Source organism: Ixodes scapularis, unplaced genomic scaffold, assembly GCF_016920785.2.
Source record: "Ixodes scapularis isolate PalLabHiFi unplaced genomic scaffold, ASM1692078v2 PGA_scaffold5__190_contigs__length_132052651, whole genome shotgun sequence".
Lineage (NCBI taxonomy): Eukaryota > Metazoa > Arthropoda > Arachnida > Ixodida > Ixodidae > Ixodes > Ixodes scapularis.
The window spans coordinates 74926444-74953423 of record NW_024609880.1 but is presented as its reverse complement, the minus strand read 5'-3'; the positions used below and the strand labels follow the sequence as shown (position 1 = coordinate 74953423).

Genomic DNA, 26980 nt, shown 5'->3' with positions numbered 1-26980 from the left:
TATAGTGCCAACGGATGCGCTTGGGGATACATTTGCAAATCCCACAACCCTCACAAGTAGCTTCCTAAATGGCCAGCCGAGACATATCCAAGAAAAAGGCGAACTGCTTATCCCACCGATAGCCGCACAATTCCATCAAAAATTGAGACAGTAAGGATCCATGGCTTTCATTCGAACAGAGCATTACAACGGTGTTCACCGAACTCAAGCGCAAACAGCGAATAATGTGAACTCGTGCTTTGGTAGGCCGGGCGTTTCCCAGAAACAGTGGAGCCATTCACTTGGGCACATACAACAGCAACCGAGGGTGGTGCATCCAGACTATGCTGATATAGAACTCAAACTGTAAGAAATCTGGAACATCTACTTTCCCGCAGAGTACTTGGAAGGGCCAATCGCTGGCATCTCACGAACGGAGATTGGCGAGCTACGAGGCTGTAAATAGGTTTAGACCCCCAAAGGAGCAGTCTACGGCAGCTGTGGCCCTGGCCACGGTGAAACGTTATTCTCAGCGCCATAACGCAGACTGTTTTGGGGGGTCTAAACTTATTTTCCGCCTTGTCATTCGTCCAGCTACTTCTACGCATTGCAGCAATTGGCTCACCAGAGTTATTTGCGAAAAAAAGAGAAGCCCCGGATTGATTCTATAGCGCAGATACGTGTACCGCACCGAGCGCTATACATTATGATATATCTCAGTTTAGAAAGTTGCCTTCACTGCACGTGAAAACCTGTAGAAGCGGAATATTCCATAGTCTTCATCGGATCAAAATCTACGTTAAAATGAAGCGTAGTTCCTTTATTTAAAGGTGTGCGCGTGACGATCAAACCTCCTGGCCTAAGATACACAAAGAGGCGAGTAACTATTCTCAAAGGCGATTTTGATCCCTACTCTTGCACGAGCAAAAATGAGTGATTCTATACAATGCTTTAACACAGTCATAAAACATCGTCGTGCGTTCCGAAGCATATCGGGCAATTCGAAAGTGTTTTGTAATACGAAGTATGCACAAAATAAATGTAATGTTTTCCTATGAAAAAAAGTAAAAAATACCAGAGAAAAATACAAAAGTCTTAGGAGGAAACAAAGACAAAACGCAAGAATAAGCCGCAAAAAAAAAAAAAAAGCGACACATGACTCTTGACGTTTTGAATTCCTCAATTGTGCCTTTACGGTTATAGTTACTATAGTCACCGAAAACGTAAGAACCGCAGGGCGTGGTGGTTTATAATGATCACTGCTCGGCGTTCTAATCACCCATTGCCTTGATCTCATTGGTTGCGACGTGATAAGACCAGGCTCGGCACTCACCAAGCCCTCCGTTCTTACGTTTTCGGTAACTGTAGCACCCTCGAGTATCCCTGACTGACTCCTATTATTCACAAAAAAAAAAAAAAAAAAAAACTTATTACGACAGACGTATAGATAGATGCCTGTGGTAGCACACACTGAGCGTTCTTCTCTTTATACAAGATACAACAAAACACGCCGACTCCCGTTCAACGATCACAACGGCGTCGCAGCTTCGTCTTCTGAAAGGGCCTTGTTTGGGGACCCCGTGACGCCGTTGGCCGCCGTTTTCCGTCGGTCTGAGATCGGGGACTCGCCGAGTGCTCGCACCGCTTTTAGTTCGGGCGTCGTCGTCGCTTCGATGTTGGTGGCGTCCCTCGCCGACGACACAAGGGCGAGCTCTTTGTCGTCGCTCGCCACGAACGCAGGATTCACTTTTCCATTGCTCGAATTCGGCGTGAACTCGGGAGACCCGGATCTTCCGAGCGTAATCATCTGCTCTTTGTCGTACTCTTCCTAAAAGTCGAAAAAAAAAGATGACGGGGGTAATTAAAGGCCATTCATTTTACACAGAAATACTTTACTCTAATCACTCAAAGCTTAAGAAACTTAAGAAATACCCTGCGTTTCTTAAATTGTCGTTGACTATAGGAAATGATATTCTACTCTGCTCATTTGCATTACTAGAAAGAGCGCCTACGGCGCCAAATCCTCCCCTAGCGGTGGGGACTTCCCGAGTCCCAGGGAAACGCAGGCGCATCGCGTTGTCCACGACGATAGATGGCGGCAGCCAACTCTCCTAATTCCAATGGGAAAACTCCGGGGCTCCGCGCGTCCAGCCATTCCAACTACGCAAAAGCTGTCGGCGCCAAAGCCATCATTGAAATCTTTTGAGGGTAAGATGTATTTCCTAGTAAAGTATTTGATATGGACTTCAAGAAAAGAGTCTACGAGTCGAAAAATGAAAGGATCCCGGCGAACGACGATTCTCAGAATAAGTTTTGTTGAGTGTGTGTTTAGGCAGCGCCGACACACACAAAATGCGTTGTACTCGCGCAGTTTTTGAAATGACCAGAGGTGAACACGTACTATGGACTTGACCAAAAACTTGTCGTGCAGTGTCTTTGGAAGAAACCTCTTGCAGAGGAAGTTATAGAGGGGATTGACGGTCCTTGGATTGACATCAGACGGTTTCTTGTAACCTGCAATGGTTCACGTCAATCACGGTTGTTACAGAAGGTTCTCTGGGCATTAGTGCTTTCCTTGTCTGAAACCGGAAACTGGTGTACATCACTTAGGAAACGAGATTCACTAATAGAATTTCTGGTTTTACTACTAAATAATGCAGTCTAAGAACTTTAGAGCATGTACTTTCTCGCAAAACACATAACCTGTTTGGCCTGTGCATACTCTGCCACATGATAAAAGAATCTTGCATACCACGAGTGCAGCGAAGGTGTGATATACAAGATTAATTTATCATGTTGCGCAGTATCCATAGGCCAATCGGGTTAAATGGCAGGCTCAGAGAACATGCACTGTCAACAAGATCGTCACCCTCGGGAAATCTGGCAGTGCACTGTCACAGATGTGGGCGTGTCACGAAGTTTGCCAACACCATTATGTTATGCAGAAACCGAAACGAAACGAAAAGGGAGATATCCGAAGCGTCATTCGTAACAGAGTGCGTTGAAGCCACGTGGGTCAGCGCTCCATCGATAGCCCTGTTTGGATCCAAGGTGGCGTTTTTAAAATCTTTCGTAAAGTAAATAGCAGATAGATAAGAATTGGTTTGATGATGTCGGGTTTCTGTCATCACATGTCTGCATTTCATGGCGTGCTATACAGTATATGTTTTTCCATGGGTAAACTTTAGTTTGAAGTAGCGCTTTGTGATGTTAGTCTCTTTCACTTGTTCGGTTTTTTTTTAGTTTTTTTTTTAGCGCTTTTACTTTTTGAAAGCTTACGTGAAACGTGACGTCACGCGTGGAATGAAAGTGATTAAGTCATGAAATGTAAGGCGAATTAAAGGTCACCGCGCAGGTATCAAATGATGAAAAAATCTGAAGAATTTTAGGCGGAGGATGCGAGCCAGACACACTGTACCTACTATAGCCACGCAGACACGCTTGCACGGCTTAGGAACGAGCGGGGACTTATATGTTTCGCTATCGCTTTGCACTCTTATTAAAGACGAGGCTTAAGCGTCCTCCTGTAATTTTCGTATGTAGGTGAGCGCACTCAGCACGGCGAACGCTGCGACGCAATCGACCAGATGAAGTCCTCCTAGCGCGCGTCCGAGTAGCCTCAACCGACAGCGTCTCCGCCGTCCAGACGGAGCGACCAAGAAAAAAAGAAACACACAAAACAAAAACAAAAAAGTGTCTCGTTTTCATGGCGCTTCGGCACACATGCACTGTTTCGGCTATGAGCGTCTGCTCTGACCTTGACGGACGCTAGAAGCACACCGCGCCAGAGATCTCTCCCCTTGAACGCGTTCATAAAACGGTTGTTGCCGCCGTTGATGCACGAAACTAGGGTCAATAACGAAGCACCCTAAGCAACGCACGTAGCGCCAGTACCAGGCTCTACAAGACGCGGGCACATCCAGAAAACTTAAAAAAAAAAAAAAAAAAAAAAAAAAAAAAAAACTGGCATGTCTCCCTTAAGCCGGGGTCACATTACTTAGACAACACAAAAGACAGTCTCCATGCAAATTAGAACGCGAGGCACCGCGAGATCCGTGCTTTGAATGCGGCAATGAGTTCAAGGAGAAAAATTGGAACGCGGCATTCGAACCCCGGATATTGCGGTAATTCGTATTTGCAAACTGTCGTTTGTATAATGTATGAGCAGTGTGATCCCGGCTTTAGGAATGCATGGGAACCCGAGCCCGCGACAGGCTGCCATTAGCCGCATATCGAGGAGCCATCTGGTGGCGCTGCTTGCAACCAAGGCGAGGACAGGACTTTATCTGGCACCTGCGACGCGCGCGTCCACGCCTATATATATCTTACATCGTGGTCTAGAGTACCGGTACTCCATTCAAACGTTTCTTTTGTGGGTGCCGCCATTCTGGTGCGTGGAGCAGAACGGGCAGAATCGGCAAGAGCTGCGATTCAAAATTTTGATTTCCTGATATCGCGATAGGGTGTCAGGAAGCTCAGGCGACATCGTTCTGATTTGTCGCCGATTGTTGTAACAATTCTGGGGTACGAAAACCCGCTTCTTGTGATTTCAAATAGAGCTACGGAAAACTGGCAACAATTATTTTGAACACCAAGTTAGCTTTCTAGGCTATAGGCGGCGCAAGCTACTGCCCGTTACCAAGGGTACAGCTACTAGCATCCATCCACCCATCCATCCACGGCTGAAGTAGCGATGTTCTGAAACGTGTCTTATTTAGTGGTTCTACAATTGTGAATGCTAAACAAATATATATATATATATATATATATATATGGCACTTCTAGAAGAAAAAAAATTAAAAGGGCAAGTGCGAAACTCTGATCGGCACGCAAGGAGCGCGAGTACCGAATTTAGTGCCGCACACCTTTGCGTACACAAGGGCGCATCGTGAAGCTACAGGTAAGCCCAAAAAACTTATCGCAAACACGTAAACCAACTACGGCCAAAAGAAACGCAAGGAAAAAAAAACTGCTTTAATAACAGGCAGGTCAATAGAGACTTTCAGTAAATCGTGCGCTAGAGCTCTGCTTCGCTAGCGGATAGGCAGTGCTGCCGTCTCCTGCCCCAAAATTCATATCAGTTCTGCACTACCTCTTTACAGGTACAAGAAATGAAATACAAATTCAGCTGGTAAATACCGATCACGTTTTTAAATTTAGTTCACCCTGCTCTTTCTTTAGGGTTTGGCCCAACGCAAAATTCTCGCCGCAGAAATTGTCTCTAGAAATTAGCATTTCTAGAGACAATTAGCAATTTTTCAGAAATGCTCCGTAACATCGCAGGAACGAGAAAGTGGATTTTTACATTCCTCGTCTGCACATTTACAATTTTCTCTCCTCCCCCGAGTGATGCTGCGGAAGAGGAGGTAAAGCATGACGTGCCCAGCTGATGCCTCCATTATTGTTGATGGTATCACGAGGCAAAAACGTGACGAGCACAACTCTCAGTCCTCGGGGGCAATTTGTAGCTCCAACGTTTTGCACGGAAGTTTGGTGTTCTCTCATTGGTCAGAAACAATTATCATTATTTTTAATAAACCATCGATATATTATTAGTACATGAATTCTCGGATTAAATTTACCTCACAATTTCATGCAAAATTACCAAAGAACGTCACGCTTAATTTGAAGGGTTTAGCAGGGCTTCAAAAAGGTAAGAAAAATGTTGAAAAAAACAACAACAACAACATGACGCCGCCTAAAAGAATTCCTCACCAGTGATGAAGCTCACGATGATCCCGATGAAGACAACCAGCATACATCCTATCATGCTGTACCAGACGTAGGATATTTTATAAATCCACATGATGTCTTGGCTGCAGATAGAATCAAAAGGGCAATCAGCTTATCAAAAAATGCAAATAAGGACTTTTTTGTCATATACATAAGCAATTGGATCTTCCCCGTACAAGCCTCCTTACACCGATTTCTTTTTTTCTTAGATGGCGAGATTTAGCTCAGCGTGCGCTGAGGATGGCGCTCGGGATGCCCGCGATGATAGATGGCGGCAGCTACCCTTCCCTATTTAAAGACGAAAACCCCGACACTGTTGCGCATTCCGCCGTTTCAACTACGCAAAACCTGTTCTCGCCAAGATCACTGGACTCGAGTAATGTGATATGTATTCCCCTAATAAAGTATGTGGTTGTCTGTCGGCCTTTAAAAAAAGACCGAGGCCACGCTTACTGGAATTGGGAACTTTCGGAAACGGAAAAAGAAAGAGGGCGGAATTTGGCTTACTTTGCCAGATCTACGTCCACAGGAACAGGGAGGGTGACGTTGCCACGTTGTCCAGTCACGTTAAGGTATAGTGGTAGGCAGCCGAGGACGGAAACGGGCGGCTTGCGAACGGCTGGCTTGAAGTAGAAGGAGCCGAAGCCAATCCAGAAACAAGTAATCAGCGAGCCAATGGTGCCGACGCCTGCACCCTGAAAGTAATGAAATCGCGCATTTTATCGCGCTTTTTAATTAGATGTTCTGGAGAAAAATAATTTACAAAGCTATATCACATACGAATATCAAACTTGCTGCATGCCATTATATGCGTACTTGAATGTCTTAGGCGCGGTTTATGTTACAAAGCGCGCTTTCGCACATTCCGACAAAGCATGCAAATTTCAGCTTACAGCTTATATTTCAGTGGGTTCAGAATTTGAAAAAAAGTAACTTCTGTTAGGGTTTGCTTAGGCATGGCCTAATTAAGTTGGCGGCCATGGAAGCCACTAGAAAAGAAGCCAAACTAGTTACCGTAATCAGTTTGCTAATTCAAAAGTCTTCACTAAATTTTTAAGGTTTAAATTTTGAGGATGTAATGTAGTCGGAGAATAAACACTTGACCTAGTTATGGTCTAGGCGTGACGTGAAACGTGGATTAAAAATTCAAGAAATGTCAGCCTTGTACACGGCTTCAAACCAAAACTAAACGAGCGAAAAGCGCTCGCCCTTACATGTCTGTCATATCACGCCCTTACATGTCTGTCATATCACGGCCGGACTGGAAGTGCGCTCTCTCTTTCTCTTTTTACGGCCTTTGCAATCGCCCGGGAGTCAATGGCATTTTTTTTCCGTATGTAGTTCACTTGCTTGCCGCCAGGGGCGCATCCACCTCACCCCACTTCACCTCACTCGGAGAGTACCTTTGAGCTGCTTTGCTCTGGTGTTTGAGCTTCGTAGGTTGTTGTTTTGTCAACGGTTTATTGAACTTTGCTTCGATTTAAGTCACTCTACCGACAGGCGGTGCCGTCAGCAAACGGCGTTCCCCCGTGACAAAAAGTCAGCTGGATATGTGCACAAGCCCTCGAGGAAGCACTTTAGGCTGTAATATGCACTGTGCGAAAATTCTATAGACTGCTACACCCTCGTCTAGAGCAGCTGACCGACTTCATGTGCGGCCTATGAAACGATGATGCAGACCACGGCAATAGATAGATTGGGCCTGCTTACATTTCACGAGGGTGTACGAATTATTCATCATTTAGAGTTTCTCCACGTAGAAGGGGTTCGTCTGCTCCTGTTCTTGAGTTGCAACGGAAGACCTGGAGGTAAAGACGATTATAGTTTTTCCGCAATTGCATTCGCTGTCTCTACTTACTACTTTTTACTCCCGAATCTTTCGGGGATGTGCGTCAAATATCCACCGTTTTGGGCTCATCAGAGGCGCATTAGATAGTTGCTGAGGGTCTAAACGTAAGGATCAGGTGTCAAAAACTATAAAAATCTCGGCCGTAAGTTGCGACAGCGCTGAGATACACTGTCAGGCGCGCTCTGTGCAAACGGCAAAGGGTAGCCCAGGGGTGAGGTGACAGCGCACCCCGCGAAGAGAAAGAGAGCGCGCGCTTCCAGTGCGGCCGTGGTCATATATATACATAAAATGTATGTAAAATGTATGTATGTGAATGACCGTAATAATCAAATGGTACAATTCTTACAAAGCCGCCGGAAAACAAAAAATCCGGCGGCACCGGGATTTTGTCTTTCGGAGGCTTCGAAACAATCATTTCAATTGACCATGCGGTTTATTCATTGGCATATTGTGTTCTGATATTTCATCTTTAGAGACCACGTAAGATGATGAAAATTCCCCATTATGTATCTGCTATATACTCACAATGCTGTTCGCAAAAGGGAAGAATATTCCAAGGGTGAAGACGCCCAGAAGGGGTCCTCCGACGATCCCAAATATTGACAACGCTGCCTGAAAAAAACAAAAACAAAAAAAAAAAACAAATGGTGTTGCATTTTTAACAATAAACTTGACAAAGCGCTTCACTGAATTTCGCGCATTTAGCCACGGAAACTGAAGCGTGCTTCGTAAGGACTGTACCATAAAAACGCCTGTCTTTTGTCAGATTAAAGCGTTTACTACGAAATAAAGCTTACAGTTTGAGTTTCCAGAGTGCAGGCTGTCTGGTGCAAGTTTTACGCACGTGCCTTCCACTTCACCATTAGTATAATGATTTACGGAATGCAGCATTTGAAGAGCAGTTTTCACTTGTAACCGTGAGCGAATAAAAAAAGAAGTTGAAATGGTTTTGCATGTGGGAGAAGACAAAAGGACGCTTCACTGTCGTTCACTGGGCTATCGGGGTCACACATATCATTATTGATTTTACACTGATCATGAAGTAGATAATAAACCATACCCAACTTTGTCCGCGAAAACTGAAGATAACTCTTTGAAGCTCCAGTGACAAAAATATTTTTTGAAGCTGTATACTCTTACGTTTACCTTCCCAACTACACTTCATTTAAGTCCAGGCGCAGCAGACGATACCAGTTAATGTCATGCATCAATTAAGATGAAACAAAGTATAGCTGGGTAATATGTCTCTCTCAGTCTTTAGTTTTTATATGCAAAAAGCGAAAGCAGACGCACTGGCATTACAGGAATGGGTAAAGCATGTCACCGTACGGCAGGAAATACCTCCTGAATAAAGATTACGTACCTGCAGTACGTTGCCCAAGTTTTGTGCAATGATTACAAGTATGATGGCGATGAATCCGTACGACATTGCTGACGAAAAGAAAAAATAATAAAGAAGGAATATTAGTTTTTTCAGTCTCACTAAAAATAAGAAGTAGGTCAATACTTGCATACCTAGGCCCTTCGTCAAGTTTGTAGCGAAGCGATCCGACATGTCGCTCTTGATGTGTCTCTTTATGACGTCTTCCAGCGTGACGGCGGCTAGAGAATTCACGCCCGAAGATACGGTACTAGAAAAGAAATCGAAAATACAATATTTAAAAAGACTCCGTCAGAACACTTTTTTTTTTTTTTTATGGTGAACGATTACGAGTTAGAAGGCAGATGGAATATCTGGCCCGACTGACCGTTCAGTATAGTTTTGTAGCGCGCGCTCTTGAGAAATATAGTTTTGTTGTTGCTGTTGTTGTTATATTTGCATAAAAAGGAAATGTCGCCTTGAAGCAACATATTTCTCTATGGTTTCGCATGGAGGAAACGATTTCATTAGTCTTGAACATTCTTTTTTTTTTTTAACAGTGTAGGGAAAAGCCGACACAAGACAAGTAATAGCGAGTTCGTTTCACACGCACTGGCACCGTTGGAGTTCTCTCCCAGAATGCATCGCACTCACTGAGTGTTGCACGGAAAACTGGACTCAAACGAACTCGCCAAATGCACCGAGTGCAGAAGACTGATGCTGTCGCCATCTATGTTGTAGAAAAGGTACCGACTTCAAACCGAAACTAGTGCCTTTCTGTTCCGAGTGATGCGTGGGAATGCGAGAATGCAGTCGCTACCAACGTTTATCTACAAACGTTAACAACTGCAACCTGTAGTTTATAGTTGCGATGTCTTCAAGCAGCTCGGCTGCCGCAGAGATAATTACAGACGGCGTAAATTTCCGCAACCAGCTGTCTACAAAGCAGCTGATTGCGATCTTTCAATCCTTATAACCGTTTACACTGAAGAAAACTGATGATGCTGTCCGAGCAGAAGCTTGATCCGTTTGAGCATGGTATTATGCGTGAACCACAGAAAGGGTACGGCTTAAAACTAGCCTGTTGGAATATCCAGCAAAACTAGGACTTTCGATTTGGATCGTCATAATAGGTGGATTATATATTAGCCTTGGTGAGGGCGTCGAGAACGAGAGCTTCCTCGAACAAAATACGACGGGGCAAGTTAGCTGCGTAGGTAAATGTTGAACATGATGATGTTGCCCAATCCTCGGGTAAAGTCACCATCTTTAGTTTTCTCTGATGCTTATTGGGCAGTCAGAGGTTTCTGCTGGGGGAGTTTTATCGACAAATGCTAAATTTTTCACCCGCACACGGATGGTGATCGACATCTCGGGGGTTGCTGTTGCGTTTGTTCTGAGCATTTCCTTACACACTGGTATATTACAGCGTTTGTACGGCAACAGAGCGATTTAAAACCTGCAAATAAATCACGGGTTGTCAATTGCTTCCTCCGTGAAATAGCAGGCGCTCACAATTCAAGCTCGCGTTGGATTTCGTTTCCCGCGGGACGCGATTTCTATAAGAAAATCTACTTTTTTTCCGTTCGGTTCCGCGACACATCGCAGCAGACGAACCCTCGCCGTCTGCTCACGCTCCTCGCCGGCCCCGCCGGAGCGAGGCATGACGGGATTGCATTTTGGCGCACTCCCGATTTTCTCGGTGCAGCGAGTGCACGCACGCGTGGGGTGTCAGCGCTGAAACGAACTCGGAGAGTGCAACCACTCGTGGAGCGCCGGCCGAAACGAACCCGTTCCACGCTGCGAGTGGGCACGCGTGCGCACGCGTGGGCACGAGTGCCGTGAAACGAACTCGCTATAAGTGAAAGATGGGGCTCGAGACAACTTGGAGCTCGAGGGAAAGCTTTGAAACCACGCTCGTGTCGGCTGGTTCAGATGACAGACTAGACCTTTTAGGATGTAGTATGTATATAGTAAATATTAAGTAGTTATCATACTACAATACTTCCAAATGTTTTAAGCCAAAACAAAAAGAAGGAGAGCTTGCCAATCTTTTACAGCGGAGCTGTTAAGGGCTAGTTTCCCCAGTTTCGTATCCATGGAAAAAAATAAATCCTGACACAACCCTCTGGACAGCTACCGTCATCTATGAGCGATGGCGGCAACCAGACAACCAGCTTCCTGGTTGTCTGGTTGCCACCGTCGTTCATAGATGGCGGCACTTAATACAGCTCCGCTGCTCTTCCTTCTTCACCAGAGTGGAAAGGCTGAAAGTTACTTCCGCCCTGGTTGTTTTGTAGCGTAAGCTACACTGGCCGAGGTTGAGCAGTTTCGCGCGGCTCCTAGAGAGCCATGCTGCGCATGCGCGAGGAGCAGTGAGGTCACACGTGTCAGTCCCTGATGCACGCGCCGCGCGCATGCACCCGCTTGAGATCATGGCTCGCGCTGTCCGGTTGTTCTGGGCGGTAGCTTGGTTGCTTGATACATAACAACACGGCGCACAGCTCATCGCATCCCGAAGTAGTCACATAACGCGTACACCGTGTGTGTGTCATTGAAGCAGCAGTAAGCATGATAATCAAGCTAATTCTAGACAACCAGGAAAGCCAAGAATAAACAGCTGAACCTAAGCTTACGCTAGGTACATCCTGGCATAGCCAAGCTAAGCCACTGTTTCCTTTTTTGTTGCCTTTTCGGCCGCTACGTCTGAAGAACCGAAACCCTCAAGTCAAACAACCTCTGCAAGCTCTGACTTTATGCCATATTGTTGCTGCAAGCTGCCAGCTCTGATTCGATTGCTATGCCGAAGTTTGAAATTCGCCACAAATAGAAGCTCCCCCTAAGCACGGGACTTAGCACCAAAGTTGTCCACCCATTCAGTTTTCTAACTTCCACTGACACGAATAAAAGACATTGCGTCGTTCCCATATTACATTAAGTACAATGTACTTCGCCCCTAAAAAAATATATATATATATTTAGTATTTTTAATTACATGACTCACCTTAAAGCACCGCTGAAGATGCCAGAAACGAACAATCCTGGGATCCCGGGAAATAGTCCAAGAATATCCATTACGTACAAAGGCAGAAGCTGCGTTTACCAGAATACAAACGTATGAGCTTCTGGGGATTACCCCCAAACATTACGCTTTATGTGCCTGACGACTCATCACCGATTCTTTTTTTTTTTTTATGATTTTAGACAATTGTTGACACCATGAAAAAAAAAAAGTTTGTGGCACTGAGCTGCTTGAAATTCTTTAGCATATGCGGCAGGTGAGAGCAGAGCTCAATGAACTTGAACCATATTTAGAAGACATGCCGGACTACCTTGTGCTACCGTTTCATTTTTGGTGACTAAGTAATAGAGCCGTCGACTCTCCCAGGAACTGAACTCGAACAGAAGGCTTATGTCTGCCACTGGTACGTTTACGTAAAGCTTGTCCTAACTTCGTTGTACTTAGTCATGTAGGCCAGATTCATATCCCTGTCATGACCCAATTGGACAACGGAGGTTTTTAAAAAGTTGTGATGATAGTTTTGCAGACAGCCTTGAGTCCTCTTAAAGTATATTGAATAGGAATTCCTTAGAATGTGAAAAATAACAAGCAGAATTAAAAAAAAAATACAATTGAAATTACGAGTAAATATAAAAAAATCACCATTGGTTGGCGGCATAAGTTACGTCATTGTTTAAGAAATCTTGCTCAGTTTGACCAAAACACCTATCTCTCCAAGAAATCGGAACAAAAAAGTCTAAGGAAATTCGCCTCAGTTAACGCGCTTTGTTCGCGGAACACTCCGAGTTCAGCGCATGGGGTTCACTACTTGACCGTCACGCGATACGTGGACACAAATCACCATGACGGGAAACACAGAAACCGGTGGCACCGATCAAAGAAAACCCACCTGATCACTTGAGCTGACTTTCTTCGTGAGCAGGGGATCGCAGTCGTAATACTTGGCATACATAACGAGCCCGGCCAAAGCGCATATAATTAACAGGAACGAAAGGCCAGGCAGGTTGAACCAGATTGCCCTGGGAGGAAACATCGAGTAGGAAGTTAAACCTATAGAAATGCAAGCTTTTTTATATGCATGTGTGTATGTGTGTTAAAATCAGGTGAAGCTGCGTTCAAAGAAAATCCGATATACACTTTTATCGGATGCTTAACATCCCAAACCATTCATTTATCCCGCATGAAATAAGTTATTTGGTACCATAAAAAAATATTAATTACAGAACAAAAGTAATGATATACGAGGTATGAAATTAATTTTATTTATTTATTTTACCTCCAAGGGCATCTCGCGATTCATTGCATGAGGGGGGGGGGGGGGGGAGCAAGAATGTAGGAGAAGTCGTGATCTACACATGAATGTGTATATCACGACTAACTCAATCACCCGAAAAACTACGACATCTTAAAAATCGCGTAAACGACGTTTTTTTTGTTTTTGTTTCGAGGTAAATGCATAAAGCTTCTCCCGCAGGTGCTTCCGACCTGACTTTTCTGAGGTAGAATCTTTCAATTCACGAATTGCCCCAAAATCACGATGCTGTGATTAAAGTTTGCTCACTTACTGTCTGGCTCCTCTGAGGTTCGGGAGGGTCAGGTACCGCTGAACCATGGCTTGACTCACAGCGTAAATAGACATCCACGTAAAGTAGCAACCGATGATTAGACCCCAGACTGTGTGGCGGTCCGTGGGGTCTGGATTAAAACTGTATAAATGTAAAAAAAGTAGGCCACTGAGTGACACTTTCCGGTTGGTATAACGTGTTATGACTAAAACTGCGCGGCTCTATTAAAATATTAGCTTTCAATAAGCCCCTTTTGTAACATTTCTTTTTAAAGTGTTCGATACTCCAAAACCCTTCCTGTTTGCGAGCCCTTAATTTTCGCGAATAGTAAAATTAGCGAACTTCAGTGGGCGCAAATATTTCTAGAGGCGAATTCCAACCTTTAGAAATCGCGAAATGTAATGGTCGTAAATACAACACCGCTGCCTAATTCGCGAAATATCAGGGCCGCGAAAATAAGGGGTTTCACTGGAATTTCGAGATGGGCGAACTTCATTGTCAAGCGTACACTTTATAAACTTTGGAACGCCTATACTTTTCTACCAGGCACTTGGGTGAGTCAATCGCTGCATTCCACGGAGGGAACTCGGGGGATCAATGCGGAAAGCAAGCCGGCTGCTTCTTCGCAGGAGTTGCGGTGACGTCACAAAAACGCCAAGTTCTGATTGGCTCCGATTGAAAGATAGTGGGTAGACATCAAAGCAAGCTGCCTTGAGGTCTACTTACTTTCTTTCTATCAGAGTCAATCAAAGCTCCGCGTTCTGACGTCACCACAATCCCTGCAAAAGAAGCAGACGAACTGGCGCTCCGCATTGACTTCGTTCTCGCGACGATGCACCTTACGGTTCTGTCTGCGACGAATGTCCAGACGCGTCAGCGTCGCCGCCAGCGCGTATTTCAGCGTCTCAAAACAAGCGCGACGTGGCGACGCCAAGATACCCGCGTCTGCCGTTTTGCGTCGTACTGTCGTTGAGTTTCAGAGCGTTCCGACACTTGGGGCTGATCAGAGATCCACAAACCATGAGGAAATGCGTAGGCATTTCTTCTATATGGTAAGCATGATACGACTAAATCTTTTTAATTGGGCGGCAGCTTGCGCCACCTAGCCGAAGCTTTTTATTTCAACAATTAACTCGCGTTAAGTTTGGAATTAATTCGTAATGACGTAGACTTTTATATTGCAACGCCACAGCAACCGTGGCCATCATAGCGAGCACTACTCGAGACTCGTATACTCACGTTTGTTCTACAAACCCGTATAATAAAATAAAGCGGATTGGCAACGCTGTGGAGTAGCTTTGCGGTAACTCGCCCGCTTTAGGGGCAGAGGACCCAGGTTCGATTGACGAGAGCGATCTTTCAGAGCGATAGCTGTTATGGGATCTTCCTGCCACTGGAAACGACGTCCATCTTTGATGCTGTTGTTGGCGTAGTAGGGTGTCCTACGCCGATGTTGACATATCCTTGAAAAAGGTCGCGTGCCGCCCGCGGGAATGGAACCTGGGTCCGCTGCGTGCGAAGTGAGGGCGTTACCACAAAGTCACGCCACAGCGTTAGCAATCCGTTTTATACTTGGCGTTCTCGTACTACTCGATGCCCACTGCACGTAATCTCTAAAAAGCAAAAAAAGAAAAAAGGCCGATAGCAAAATGTTGTTGTAGCACCTACAAGTTTCAACGCCAAGAGCTTGAGCCGGCAGACGCGCTTACACGCGCTTCGCAACAAAAAGGAAACCAAAGCGTTCGGAACAAAATGGGTCAGATATAGGTTTTGTTCCGAACGCTTCTGTTCACGCACGCCAGGGTGCGTGAACGCGACGCCGGCGCCCGAAGACTTCGCCGTGACTGTGGATTACCACAGGACTGTTCGATTTCTTTCGGGCAATTGGCAATATTGCGAAGGACGCCCTCTGCCCTGGTACCATCAACAGCAGTATAGTAGTAGTATATTTCTACTACAATTACAACGAACGTCATTTTTAGTGGTGGAAAGTGCCCATAACAGCTATCGCTATGAAACAGTCGGCGCTGGGCACGTTGAAAAGTCACACTCATTGTCACAACACAGGCTGTATTTTTAAACCCTAACATTTTTTGTCATCCCTGTCATTCTGCAAGCTCTTTCCGTATATACAAAGTGGGCGAAATGATTTGAGCGTACTTTAAACTCGCCGTGAAAATGGGTTTCTTAACTTATCGCGCCGGGATTTACTACAGAAGTGATCGAAGCTGGTGCATTCATTATTTGAGAGTACGATTACATGAAACCTTCGGAGTCGAAAGATAGATAATTAAAACTGGTTCTGTGTATGGAAAAATTATCACTAAACTTTTTATCTCGAAATCATAAGAAAACCGTTGTGGACTATTCTGGCGTTTACTACGATTGAAACATTTCTGAAATGGAAAGAAAATAAATTTGGCTTAGATATTCTTTACTATATTTGACTCCAAAAGGCGCCACAGTAAGTCTTTTTTGTGTGTGTGTGTGTACATGCAAAGTATAGGGAAAGCATAGTTTTTTATTTGTTTTGATTTAATCAGGTCAGACAATTTTCTACAATTTTTGTGAAAGCTTCCGCCAACTTCAGGAACCTCTGTAGTAAATAACAGCGCGATAAGTTAAGCAACCTATTTTTGCGGTCAGTTTGAAGTGCGTTATATCCATTTCGCCCACGCTGTGAATGAGAGCGATCGATTCTCCAGAGGGCATTGCGGGAAAGTAGATGTTCCAGACCGCATGCTTAGAGCGCAGTGCAGTGTTGGAATCCTCTACAACGGACCTATCTCAGTAAGCGTTCGGGTTCAGTTCGGGCGCATGCATGACACCGCCATAACTTTAGTTCGCAGGAGGCCGGCGGGTGTGCACAAGAGGGCACGTGCCGTCTCGTGCTCTACGCGCGCAAAGCAGCACCGGAGTTGTCGCACACGCAGAAAGGCTTAAGTTTTCCCGATGTATTGTGGCAGCGGTGGTGTAGTCAAACTGCCTGGTGAAGTCGGTCTGTACTTTGTAGCAGGATCATTCCATCTCAAAGGTCTCAGACGTTGCGCACGACCATTTCCGATTTTTAAAAGAAAATTCATAATTCTTTAAATGAAGGTCCTTACCCCTTTCCTAAAATATTTGCACCTTTTTTTTTTTTTTCTTTTGAATGGCGTGAGCGTGTTTGAATTTCTGAAGTGGGTTAAAAAACTAGGTATTATTCAATAGTTGAGTAAAAACCTGATTTTCTCTGAAACGTTTCACAATTTGTGTTATAAAAAAATCGAATGGCTTTTAGCTTGCTATGTTGTGATAACTATGAAAACTTTATTTTAATTATTTTTAATTCAACAAGATCCACAAATATCATCACATTTCTCAGTTTTTTTATTTCATTATCGCTGTGCGCCTGGAAATGAAAACTTTTTTTGATGGAAGCCTCATAGATGTATTACAAGTGAAAAAAAATTAAGGCTGTGCAACAAAATACTTCACACACACACACAAAAAAATTCGAATGATGTAAAAAGGTTTTTGTTGCCAAAATAGACGTCTATTCTTCCCTGAGGTGGTCCAAGTAAAAATACTAAACATAACGGCTTTATAAAAAGAGTGTATTGCCTTTTATTTCTAGAAATTCATTCAAAATGATTTTTGTATAAAGTGAGAGAACAAAAATACTGAAGCTGAGCTCCCGCGTCGCAACTCGGAGTGGTTTCTTAGCTCCTCTTCACCGCGCAGCACGCTCCTGTCGACATTGTAGCCGGACGAAGCGCACGGTTGTTTGTCTTGAGTGGAGCGTCCACCGCAGGTACACGCAGAAGAGTGGTGTTGTCGTATAGGTATTCATGGGACAAGGATGGCTTCTGCTTCCGTGGCCTTCCAATCACTGGAATTGCAACCGTCGTCTGCGACGGACTCCTCTAGCAATCTAGCGCGGCTTGTCATATCTGCCGGTTTTTTTAGCTTTGCCGGGGCAGCATATCCACCAGCAGGTCAGTTGTTTCGCACCGCAATTTGTCCCTCTTTCCAGTGTCGGGACACACGTAAGCAGCAGCATAAAAGCCTCCTGAGTAGGCAACGTGAAAACCACCCGAACTATATGGTGATGAACAGATCGCAGTAGCACCATGTTGTTGGTCATGCGGCTGTCGAAGGCTCACACAGTTTTCTTTGTTTTTTTCTTCTGCTAATGTGATTTTCATTTGTAAAATTTCTGAACTAGGACAAAAGCCTAAAATCGATTTTAAAACTGCAAATTTTCGTGTCTCTGCATAGGACGTAAATCCAGCACGTCGCGTTAAAGGTGATGCTGGCTTGGAGTGATAAAAACTCCGTGTTGGGGACCGTTGACGGGGGCCTTTGAGCTGAATCATGTAGTTAGTTGGGTTAGTTTTTCTTCGACCATTTATTTTGGAACCCAGTGAATTGTTATACCCAAAATGCTATTTTTAGTTCGAGTGAACAGCTGATAGGGCGTCATGATTTGATTCTGAAAGGGACTCTAAAGACTGGCTCCTGCTGCCTAAACGCTTCACCGTTTCCCTGCTCCGTCGCAAGCACTCTTCCCGTGGGATGTAACAAAAAAAAAATTCACTCAGCGGAGATGTCGTTATCGTTGCAACTGAACAGAGCCGGTGAAACATTAGGATGAGTAAACACGAGACAATCATCATCCTAGTTTAGAAAACTAAATAATAAGAGTGCCCTACTTGCACTCATCAGCTTCTGTACAAACCGCAGAATGACTTTCCTGTTCCGAAAGACCTGCTTCATTCATCGTTCTAGCATCGTACTCTGACGAAACATGAACTTTTTTCTTGGGCGGATTCCTGATCGCACTAGTCAGTAATAAGGTCACTCAAAACAACACCCCTCGTTTTTCTGTCCTTTCTTACAGCCGTTTCTTTCCTTTCAAAACCGTTTCACCTTACGATGATGCGCAGCGGACGCTACGCGGCACTGTAGCCAATTCTATGCCGTATTAGGGTCACGTGACCTTCGAGAGGTGCGCAGCGACGCCCAGTGCGCGGGTGATGTGATACGTGAACAACGCTGGATTGACTGGGATTGTTCGTAGCGTCCACCGCAGTCCATGGTAAGGGGAAACAGAGTATAGTAGGGATCTCGCTCTATCGTCATCACGACTCCTGAATACAAGTCCCTCTCAGGAGATGCCGACGTCGATTGGGCATCAAGTTTCGGAATAAGGAGAGCTGACATCGTGTACAAAGGGCGCACCGAGCCTGCTGTGCAGTGGCGGCACGCACGATTATCACACGATAACAGCCGTTGTTTGCATTATTAACCGAAAAGTACGAGTGGAAGCATGTATCAGCCTTTTTTTACTAGGGCGCAGCCATCTTGAATGTCGTCACTTCTGGTGTGTGCGGTAAAACACCGTTTCGATCTCTCCACGCCGCTGGAAGGTGCTTACGAAAAATGCGTCATAGCCACGCATTCTTGTTTGGCCTCACCTATATATTCTCGCATATTCGAGGTCGAAATGTTTTAATGCCTTTTTCGTTCCGCATACCAGATACGGAGCCCACGTGACTGAGAACGTCAGGAAGCAGAAAACGTCTATAATGCGCATGCGCAGAACTCTCTGTGGAAATCACATTCCCGACCGGAAATTGCCTTGCGTGCGCGCAAACCTTCTGAACTCTCGTGTTAGCTCTCGTGTCGTGTCAGGTGGCGTGTTGTGCGGTGAAGTGGCGCTAAGAAACAATGCCAGGTTGTGACGCGGGAGCTCAACTTCAATATTGTAATGCGAAAGCATTAACTGTCCGATGGAGCGAAGCTACGTCATTAGCTTTTTTAGCTGCGCCAGACGGCTACTTCCCCTGTCACAATGTCGTCTGTGACCGAAATCTGAGGCATAGGCTCCCACTGGCTGGCGCGCGCCATCAAAAAAAAAAAAAGGCTTTTATTGTTTTTTTTTTCTTCTTTTTTGTCGGTTTAGACAAAAAAATTACTTTGATTAAACTTTCAGAAATGAAATACAATAAACTCTTATAAAGTCGTTATGTTTCATCTTTTTACTTCGACCGCATCGGGGTTTAAGAAACGGCTGTTTAGGCTGCAAAACTGGCTTTTTGACAACTTTAGACTTTTTTTGTCTGTGAAGTATTTTGTTTTTCATCTTCAAACATTTTTTTTATTTGTAATACATCTGCAGGGCTTTCAACAAAAAGCTTTAATCGCCAGGCACGAAGCAATAACGAAATAAAAATATTGAGAAAGGTGTGCGTTTTGTTGAATATTTTGAAACATATTTTCATAATAAACATGGCATAATTATCACAGCATAGCAAACTAAAAGCTGTTCGAATTTCATAAAAAAATTGTGAAGCGTTAAAATAAAATCCGATCTTTACTCAATTGATTGATGCCTATTTTTACGCCCATTTTATATGTTCAAACCACGGTCACGCTGAAACAAAATTTGTTTTGGAGAAAATATTTTAGAAAAAAGTTAAGACCTTCGAATAAAACGCCATGTATTTTTTTTTTCTTTTTTTTAATTGAAAATGGTCTAGCGCAACGTCTGGGACGTTTGGGGTGGAATGACCTGGGGAGCCAACCAGCAGGCAGCGCTGGGAAAAGCGGAGCTTATGCTTTTGCATAAGCCGTCTCGGCCACGAGGCTTACTTGAAGAACTCGACCCGCTGGTTTTTGCTGGCCAGTTCAAAGACGTAGCCGAAGCCACCAATGCTGTAGGCCCCTTTGAAGGCCACGAGCAGCATGGACGAGAACATGAGGAAGATCTGGAACACGTCCGTCCACACCACCGCCTTGATGCCGCCCTGTAAAGGCCACGCGCTTTTAATCGATGCCCTAAAAGTTTCATTATCTATAATATAACGAGTATATGAGGTATTTGTCCAAATAAGATATTGTGGTTGTAATTGAATGTTTTTGTCATTATTGAGGGTTATACGGAAGGTTGACTTACGACGCTTGTGTAGAATGTGCACACGATGCCTATGGAGAGCACTGACGTCCACACACTGATTCCAGTCACTGAGTAGAAAGAAAGATAGGATGACACTGGTGAATTTCAGTTCGCTCACTTTGCTTCAGATCAAACTCGTAATCGTTTTACTTCAGGTCAAATAATCTTCATGTCTCGCTGTTTTCTAAAGCTTTTGCCGGAAATCGGAGTCCTCATATTCTCCTATTCTCGAAATGAATTACTGGCAGCGCTGTTAGTCGTGCATTCGGCGCACATCTTTTGTTGTCGTTGTTGTTGCTGTGATTTTATAGAGGTAGCGATCATTCTGAAATGGGGCCCCTGCTCCTATTGCCTGCCCCACCGAACCGGCGGAAAATTTACCCTCCGGCCAACAGAAAACCGGCCATGACATATAGAAACACTCAAATAAACGCTCTGCGCTCTACAAAGCCCACTGCGCCCACTTTCGCACACAGCACATGGGAGATCCAAATGCTGCAATCTATGGAGAGAACTCAGTGAGTGAAGAAACTCAGAACATGTTCACACCTAAAAAAAAAAAACAGTCTGCATTGTGATATTGAACATGACGTTTCACGTGCGTGTGCTATGGTCAGTGTGACACCCCAGACAGTTTTCTTTTCTTTGTTTGTTTTTTAGGTTTAAACATATTTTTAGCGTCGTCGTTCGCCGACTTTCCTTAGTAAAATTGCAGTGATTGACTCTCTTAAGTGCTTCGCGGAGAAGTGGACGCTTCAGATTTCTCGGAGTGTGGGCCAGGAAATCCCCTCCTCTCCGGGGCACCGAATAAGTGTTCCAGTGCAGATCGCGTTTCTCAACAAAAAGCCTTCTCCGAAGCGACGTACATTTCTAGGATGCCGGCGGTGTGCGACCTTGCGTATAGACAAGCGGGACGAGACGTCTGTACTGACAAAGCACCCTCGACAAAGGTGCCTCCATTCATTCGATGCGAACGTATCCTTTACCAAAGAAAATTATGCTGCGTTTGTCCTGCACGATGGACCGCAGCGGGGCCTACGAGCTATCGGAGCCAATCCAATGTCACGAGAGTGTCACGTGACCAAGAGCTTGGCGACGCGTGGAGTGCGTAGTCACGTAATGCGTTCACAGCGCTGGATCGGCAGGGATGACTCGCAGCGTCCACTGCGGTCCATCTTAGGGCGAAACGGTGTATAATGACGCGCGTGTCTGGCGACAATACAGTTCCAAAGGATCTGATTCCAAAAGCAGGAAGAGTCACGCTCCTTCCGGGAAAGTCTGGAGTCCAGTTTCGCTCGAGTGGTTCAACGAAGGACATCGGTCTGAATATCGTACACGAAAGCTCGTCAGAGAAAGATGTTGCGTCCGTCAGGGGAAGGGGTTCGTCCGGCACGGAAGGCCGAAACCGGAATCGGCTATTGTGAAGATGAAGGCAAACAGCAGGCATTGAACTATAGATGGTCAGACGAAACAGAAGGTTCGACGTCAAAGTCCTTCCTTTCGCTGCTCGAAGAAGCTACCCACTAAGAACTAAACACATGCCGAGAAACCCAAATTCAACCGACTACGTGGGATACCCAGAAATCCCGAGTTCAATCCACACCCCTGCCTGTTTCGACTTGGATGAGTATTGTACCCGCGTACTATCGTGCATCACTAGTGTGTGGTGCACGTTAAATACCCCAGGTTAGCAATGGTACTGCGCTAGCTAAATTTCTCACCCCCAGCGGAGACAGCAGACGACAACTTGTGTTCGGTAGCTTTTCGCTCTCAAAAAAAAAAAAAGCGCAGAATACAGTTTTCCCGTCTGGGTGTAGCCCCACCCCACAAGCGCAAAGGCTTCATGTCGTGCAATTCTGTGCATATCATGAAGGTAGACAACTCCAAGTTGACCGCCTAAAGAAGCAAGAAACCTACCTTATGCACACTCATGGAAATCCATGCTCCAAAATTTACTTCAAGATGAAATACACCCAATACGTCTAATATTCCACGTCGAAAAAGTGTGTCTTCCATGTCGAAAACATTCGTCGAAACATTTCACGTCGAAAAAGTGTGTCTTGATATTTTCAATGCCCATTGTGCATTACGATCTTATTAGTTTGATGAACTGATCGTTTTTGGAACCTGCTCATTGACACGATCTGCTTAAATTATACCAGCTATCACCAAAACAACTGGCAGTCATGTTACAAATATGTGAGCTATGATAGAGGGTGCCAGGGTTTTGATAGCGTTACCCCATTACATGATTTAGAACTATAACAATAATAGAAACTATAACCTAAAGTACATCACTCTGGTTTACCTGAAGGCGAGCGCACTCGGACCTCTATACACGTCGTTCAATTAAAGCCATGGACCCAAACATTTCCAAATGTGCCGCAATCAAGATGACTTTGGGTTTTACCCTGCTCTTTTTTTTTTTTTTTTTGTGTTTCAAAGAACTACTCGGACTTGGCGCTGCAAGCTTACCTTGGGAAAGTGCCAGCGCAGGAGCGTACAGGACGATGGCCATATAAATTAACTGAAAAACAAAAATAGTCGAAACCCGTTTATGCATGATGCATGACCTGACGAGCTCCACGTGTTCTGTCTCTGTATAAAAACACCACAATGTGAACAAGGGGGGGGGGGGGGGGGGGGGGAAGAGAGACTCTTGACGGTTTCTTTCAATAAAGTTAGGCTGAATAGCGAGGTATGACATTCAACTAAGGAGTGACAAAACAGGGGCTTATATTCCACGATGTTTCTCTAGCAGGTTCTTTAATTCTTTTAGTTAGCTAGCACGTTTGAATGTTTTAGCGATCAATTTTCTATATTATCTTCGTTTCTAGAAAGTGTGTAAGCGAACAGATATCGTAGTTTCAGTGGTGCACACGTACCATCTGAATTGAAAAGGTGAGGCACCCAATGGTACGAATGATGTGGTTGAATCGGAGTTCCAGGTACTGCAAAAGAGGGGAAGACAAACGAAAACTGTTAATTAGGTTTTCAAATATTGTCCGCAAACCACTTAGTAAGGTAAAACAAATAAAAAAGGCTAACTGTGTTACAGTAAAAATAGAGTAGTTTACTATAACAAAGGAGGGACATGGAAGGTAAACAGACGACACAGCCTGTGTTGTCTGTTTGTCTTCCATGTCCCTTTTTTTGATATCGTATATTAGAAACCAACACGCTCAACCATGTTTATGTCTTGGTCCCGCTTGATGCCGCCGTGTAGGCTAGGGCCCTGGTAAATGTACCCCCCCCCCCCCCCCCCCGGCATTGACGTTGCACTTTTGCATTACTTCAATATTGTTGCAAGAGTGGGCTCGATACTGGCCATGCATTGCGGCCAGAAACTGAGAAAGAGGAGGAGAAGAGATGCAAGGATTAGTGGCTAGACGCAAAGGTAGCTGTTTCTGTCTTCATTGCACTCGTCGAACGCGCGTTAGAGCGCGGTGCGCCGGCGTCTGGCGTTCGCCTTCCAACGCATTCGACCAGTGCAGTCGAGAAAAAGTGCCAACCCGCTAACCGTTCCAACTAGAGCTGGGCGTTCCGACGTCTCCGCGAGCGCTCGTCTCGAAAGCCATTCACCGCAACCTGAAAAAAACCATTCGCCGCAACCTACGAAGGAAGATCTGCGAATGACAAGGTTGAAAATGTCTGAAGACTTCGTTCGTCTGCTTCTTGAACAGGGTTTGCGATGATGTCCGAACGCCGAGCTCTTATTGGCTGATTGAAAAAAATAGTGGGTAGACCTCAAGGCATCTAGCATTGAGGTCTACCCAGTATCGTTTCAATCAGAGCCAATCAGAGCTCGCCGTCGTTCTGACGTCACCGCAACTCCTGGGCGAGAAGCAGACGACTTGCTCTCCGCATACGGCGAGCAAGTGTTCCAAAATGCGTCTTTCGCGCATCGGAACGCGATGACGATGTAGCCAAGCGCTCGTTGCCATTGGTTGAGGTCGGGGAAAAACAAAATCACATGGAGCGTTTGGGGAATAAAAACCGCACGAGGTGCACAAAGAGCAGACCAACTTGCAGGTGGTATAGGTGTGACGTAAACACATGAAATGTTATGCTCAGTGTCACAGCGCGGGCGTTTTAACGCGATAGCGTTTAGGAGCCAGTGTCGCAGAAAATCCGGCGTCGGTGTCGACGTCGGCGTCGGTTGGACCAAAAAATCCCATAACGCAATTCGCGCAGCCTCGTGTGACGACGCGTGGCTGTGACGTCATGACCCTGTCGACCCGCTAAATAAGGCGAGAAATTTATGGAAAATTTCCCACCAAATTTGACGGAAACTTTTCCCGACAAATATAGCGAAAACGTTTTGCCAAATTTAGCGGAAAATTTGCCTCTAAATTTAGCGGGTCGGTAGAGTTATGACGTCACAGTCACGTGTGACGTCACGCGTCACGGGACATAACATCACACGTGACGTCCTGTGACGTCACGTGATACGTGACACTACAGACTAGACCACGCAGACACACCTGCACGGCTTGTGGACGAGCGCGGGTTTATACGAGAAAAAGAAACTTTTTCTGGCCTATCAAACATATCTTTAGGCTCGTCATTCACTTCATACGTTTCAGCAGTCAAGCCGACTGCTGAAACCTAACAGCACTGATGGAAGTTAGGCTTACTGAGTTTCTCAGAGTGGATAGATCGCAACGATCGGTTCGTCACCAGCTTCGTGAAGAAACAGATGCAAGGATGTTCGTCAATACAAAACGCTCTAACAAAAAAAAAAAAAAAAAAAAAAAAAAAACGAAAAAAACACGCTTGTACGCATTTTTTTTTTTTTTTTTTTTGCACACCAGGCAGTCAGTTATTCGCTCAGCAAATGAGGAATCTTAAAAACGCAATGTGCGTAGGGACAATGAACGAGCAAAATGTCGTGCGTAATCTCCCAGCGCAACTTTTTTTTTTTTAATCTAATCATTCTCTGCACTTTTTCCGATACTGGCAATGATTGGCTGGCTACCTGCGTGCCTTGAAGAAAAGTGTTTATGTTCAAAGTGAAAAGCAAAATTGACAAGGCTTTAACGGTCGTTCAAAATGTACTGGTGCTCCCACTACCAGAAAAATAGAAATGACAGACAAATAGTAATGAATAAAAAACCTAAGCCGGATATACACTACCACACTGTCTACAAACAAGCCCGCCTTGCCCACATCAGGTGTCTTTGTCTGCGAATGCTTAGTGCCCACAGCAGCGCCACCGCAGTAACGTGACAATTGAGTTGGTCTACACGATACATAGCCACCAGCAATACAAAATGCTTATTCTCTCAATATAGCCTTGGAATGAGAAAGAAAGAAAAAGAAAAACTCCGTGCCTCTAAGTAGCATACAAAAGCACATACGCTCCCAAGTTTCCTCGCAGTTAACCTTCTCTTTCAAACGTTTTATCTTTCCTGGCAATCGACGGGTACTCTATGGAGCAAGACTATTTCTGGGCTTCGAAAGCTCAGAAATATCTCATATTTGTTGGAATTTTTCTCTATACTTTTAATAGATACATAAGAAAGCTGGAAGGCAAACATCCACTGGCTCAAAGCCAACACGTGCCTCTTATTTTGTTTGTGTTGTTTTTAGCCTGTCACCGCCCACCGCATGAACAACTGAAAGGGTCAAGCTTACCTAGTTTTATTACTGGAACGCTCTGACAAACGGTAGATGCTGTAATTTTTCTGTGTTAAATACCAGATAAAAAAAAAATACACGACGTCTTTCTGACGTCATTGCAACCCCTGCAAAATCGGCAGACAAACTTGCGCTCCGTATAGGCTCGCTACCAAACCGGGAAATATGTAATGATTTTTTTGAAGTACCTTGTGCCTTTGTGGGGTCATGTTAACCTTCGAGAAAGAGGTGAGACGACTTCAAATTTAAAAATGCGCGATCTGAACTACGTCTCTTAAGTTGGAAGCGGGACACGAGGAAGAATTGGCGGCTTTGTCTCGAACTTGACTGCCATAAAGAAAGAGTCTAACATCAGCTGCCCCCGTATTTAACGGGAGTGATATTCCTGTTGGTCTTACCACAAATCCAACTGATCCCACCATTGTTAAAAGGAACCGGAAACGACGACCGAAGAAGTGGACAAACACAAAAACGTCGAGACGTTTTGTGTTTGTCCCCTTCGTACGTCGTCTTCGTTATTATTTGTTGTTTTTTGTTTGAAAATATGTAACATCAACCAGCTCGCATGTTTAATTACTCTTTCTTCTTGAGCACACCAACCGGACATGACGTTTTTCTTCCTAACGTAAAATGATGTGTCTGACCATACATAACTAACTACATATCAACAGCCTCTCAATATCTTGCGCTCCTACGCAGTAACATCGCTGTTGCCCGCCAGCGTCCTCATGTGCTTCTTGCATTCCCGGCGTTGTGTTCTCCATTGTTTGTGCGTAAGCTCTCTTTGTTCGTTAAATCACAGAAAAAACAAACGTATATCAGTTTAAGTTTACACAATATTATCTTCCCCCTCCCCCCTCCCTAGAAAAATTAATTTGTCTCGATCATTTTG

The 26980-nt window shown here is 44.8% G+C and overlaps 1 protein-coding gene across 1 annotated transcript in view; it reads right to left on the bottom strand.

Annotated features, from left to right (window-relative positions):
- Positions 1-1507: 1507 nt before the first annotated feature.
- Positions 1508-26980, bottom strand: part of LOC8041376 (sodium-coupled monocarboxylate transporter 1) — a 41059-nt gene continuing 15586 nt past the window's right edge. The window contains exons 2-15 of the mRNA XM_029966265.4: positions 23334-23399; positions 22924-22975; positions 20449-20516; positions 20145-20299; positions 13509-13649; positions 12833-12962; positions 11926-12014; positions 9077-9192; positions 8925-8992; positions 8087-8173; positions 6220-6407; positions 5695-5795; positions 2381-2493; positions 1508-1807 (exon numbers count right to left, since the gene is read on the bottom strand). Of these exons, the coding sequence (XP_029822125.4) occupies positions 1508-1807; positions 2381-2493; positions 5695-5795; positions 6220-6407; positions 8087-8173; positions 8925-8992; positions 9077-9192; positions 11926-12014; positions 12833-12962; positions 13509-13649; positions 20145-20299; positions 20449-20516; positions 22924-22975; positions 23334-23399 (1674 nt within the window). The remainder of the gene's footprint in view (positions 1808-2380; positions 2494-5694; positions 5796-6219; positions 6408-8086; positions 8174-8924; positions 8993-9076; positions 9193-11925; positions 12015-12832; positions 12963-13508; positions 13650-20144; positions 20300-20448; positions 20517-22923; positions 22976-23333; positions 23400-26980) is intronic.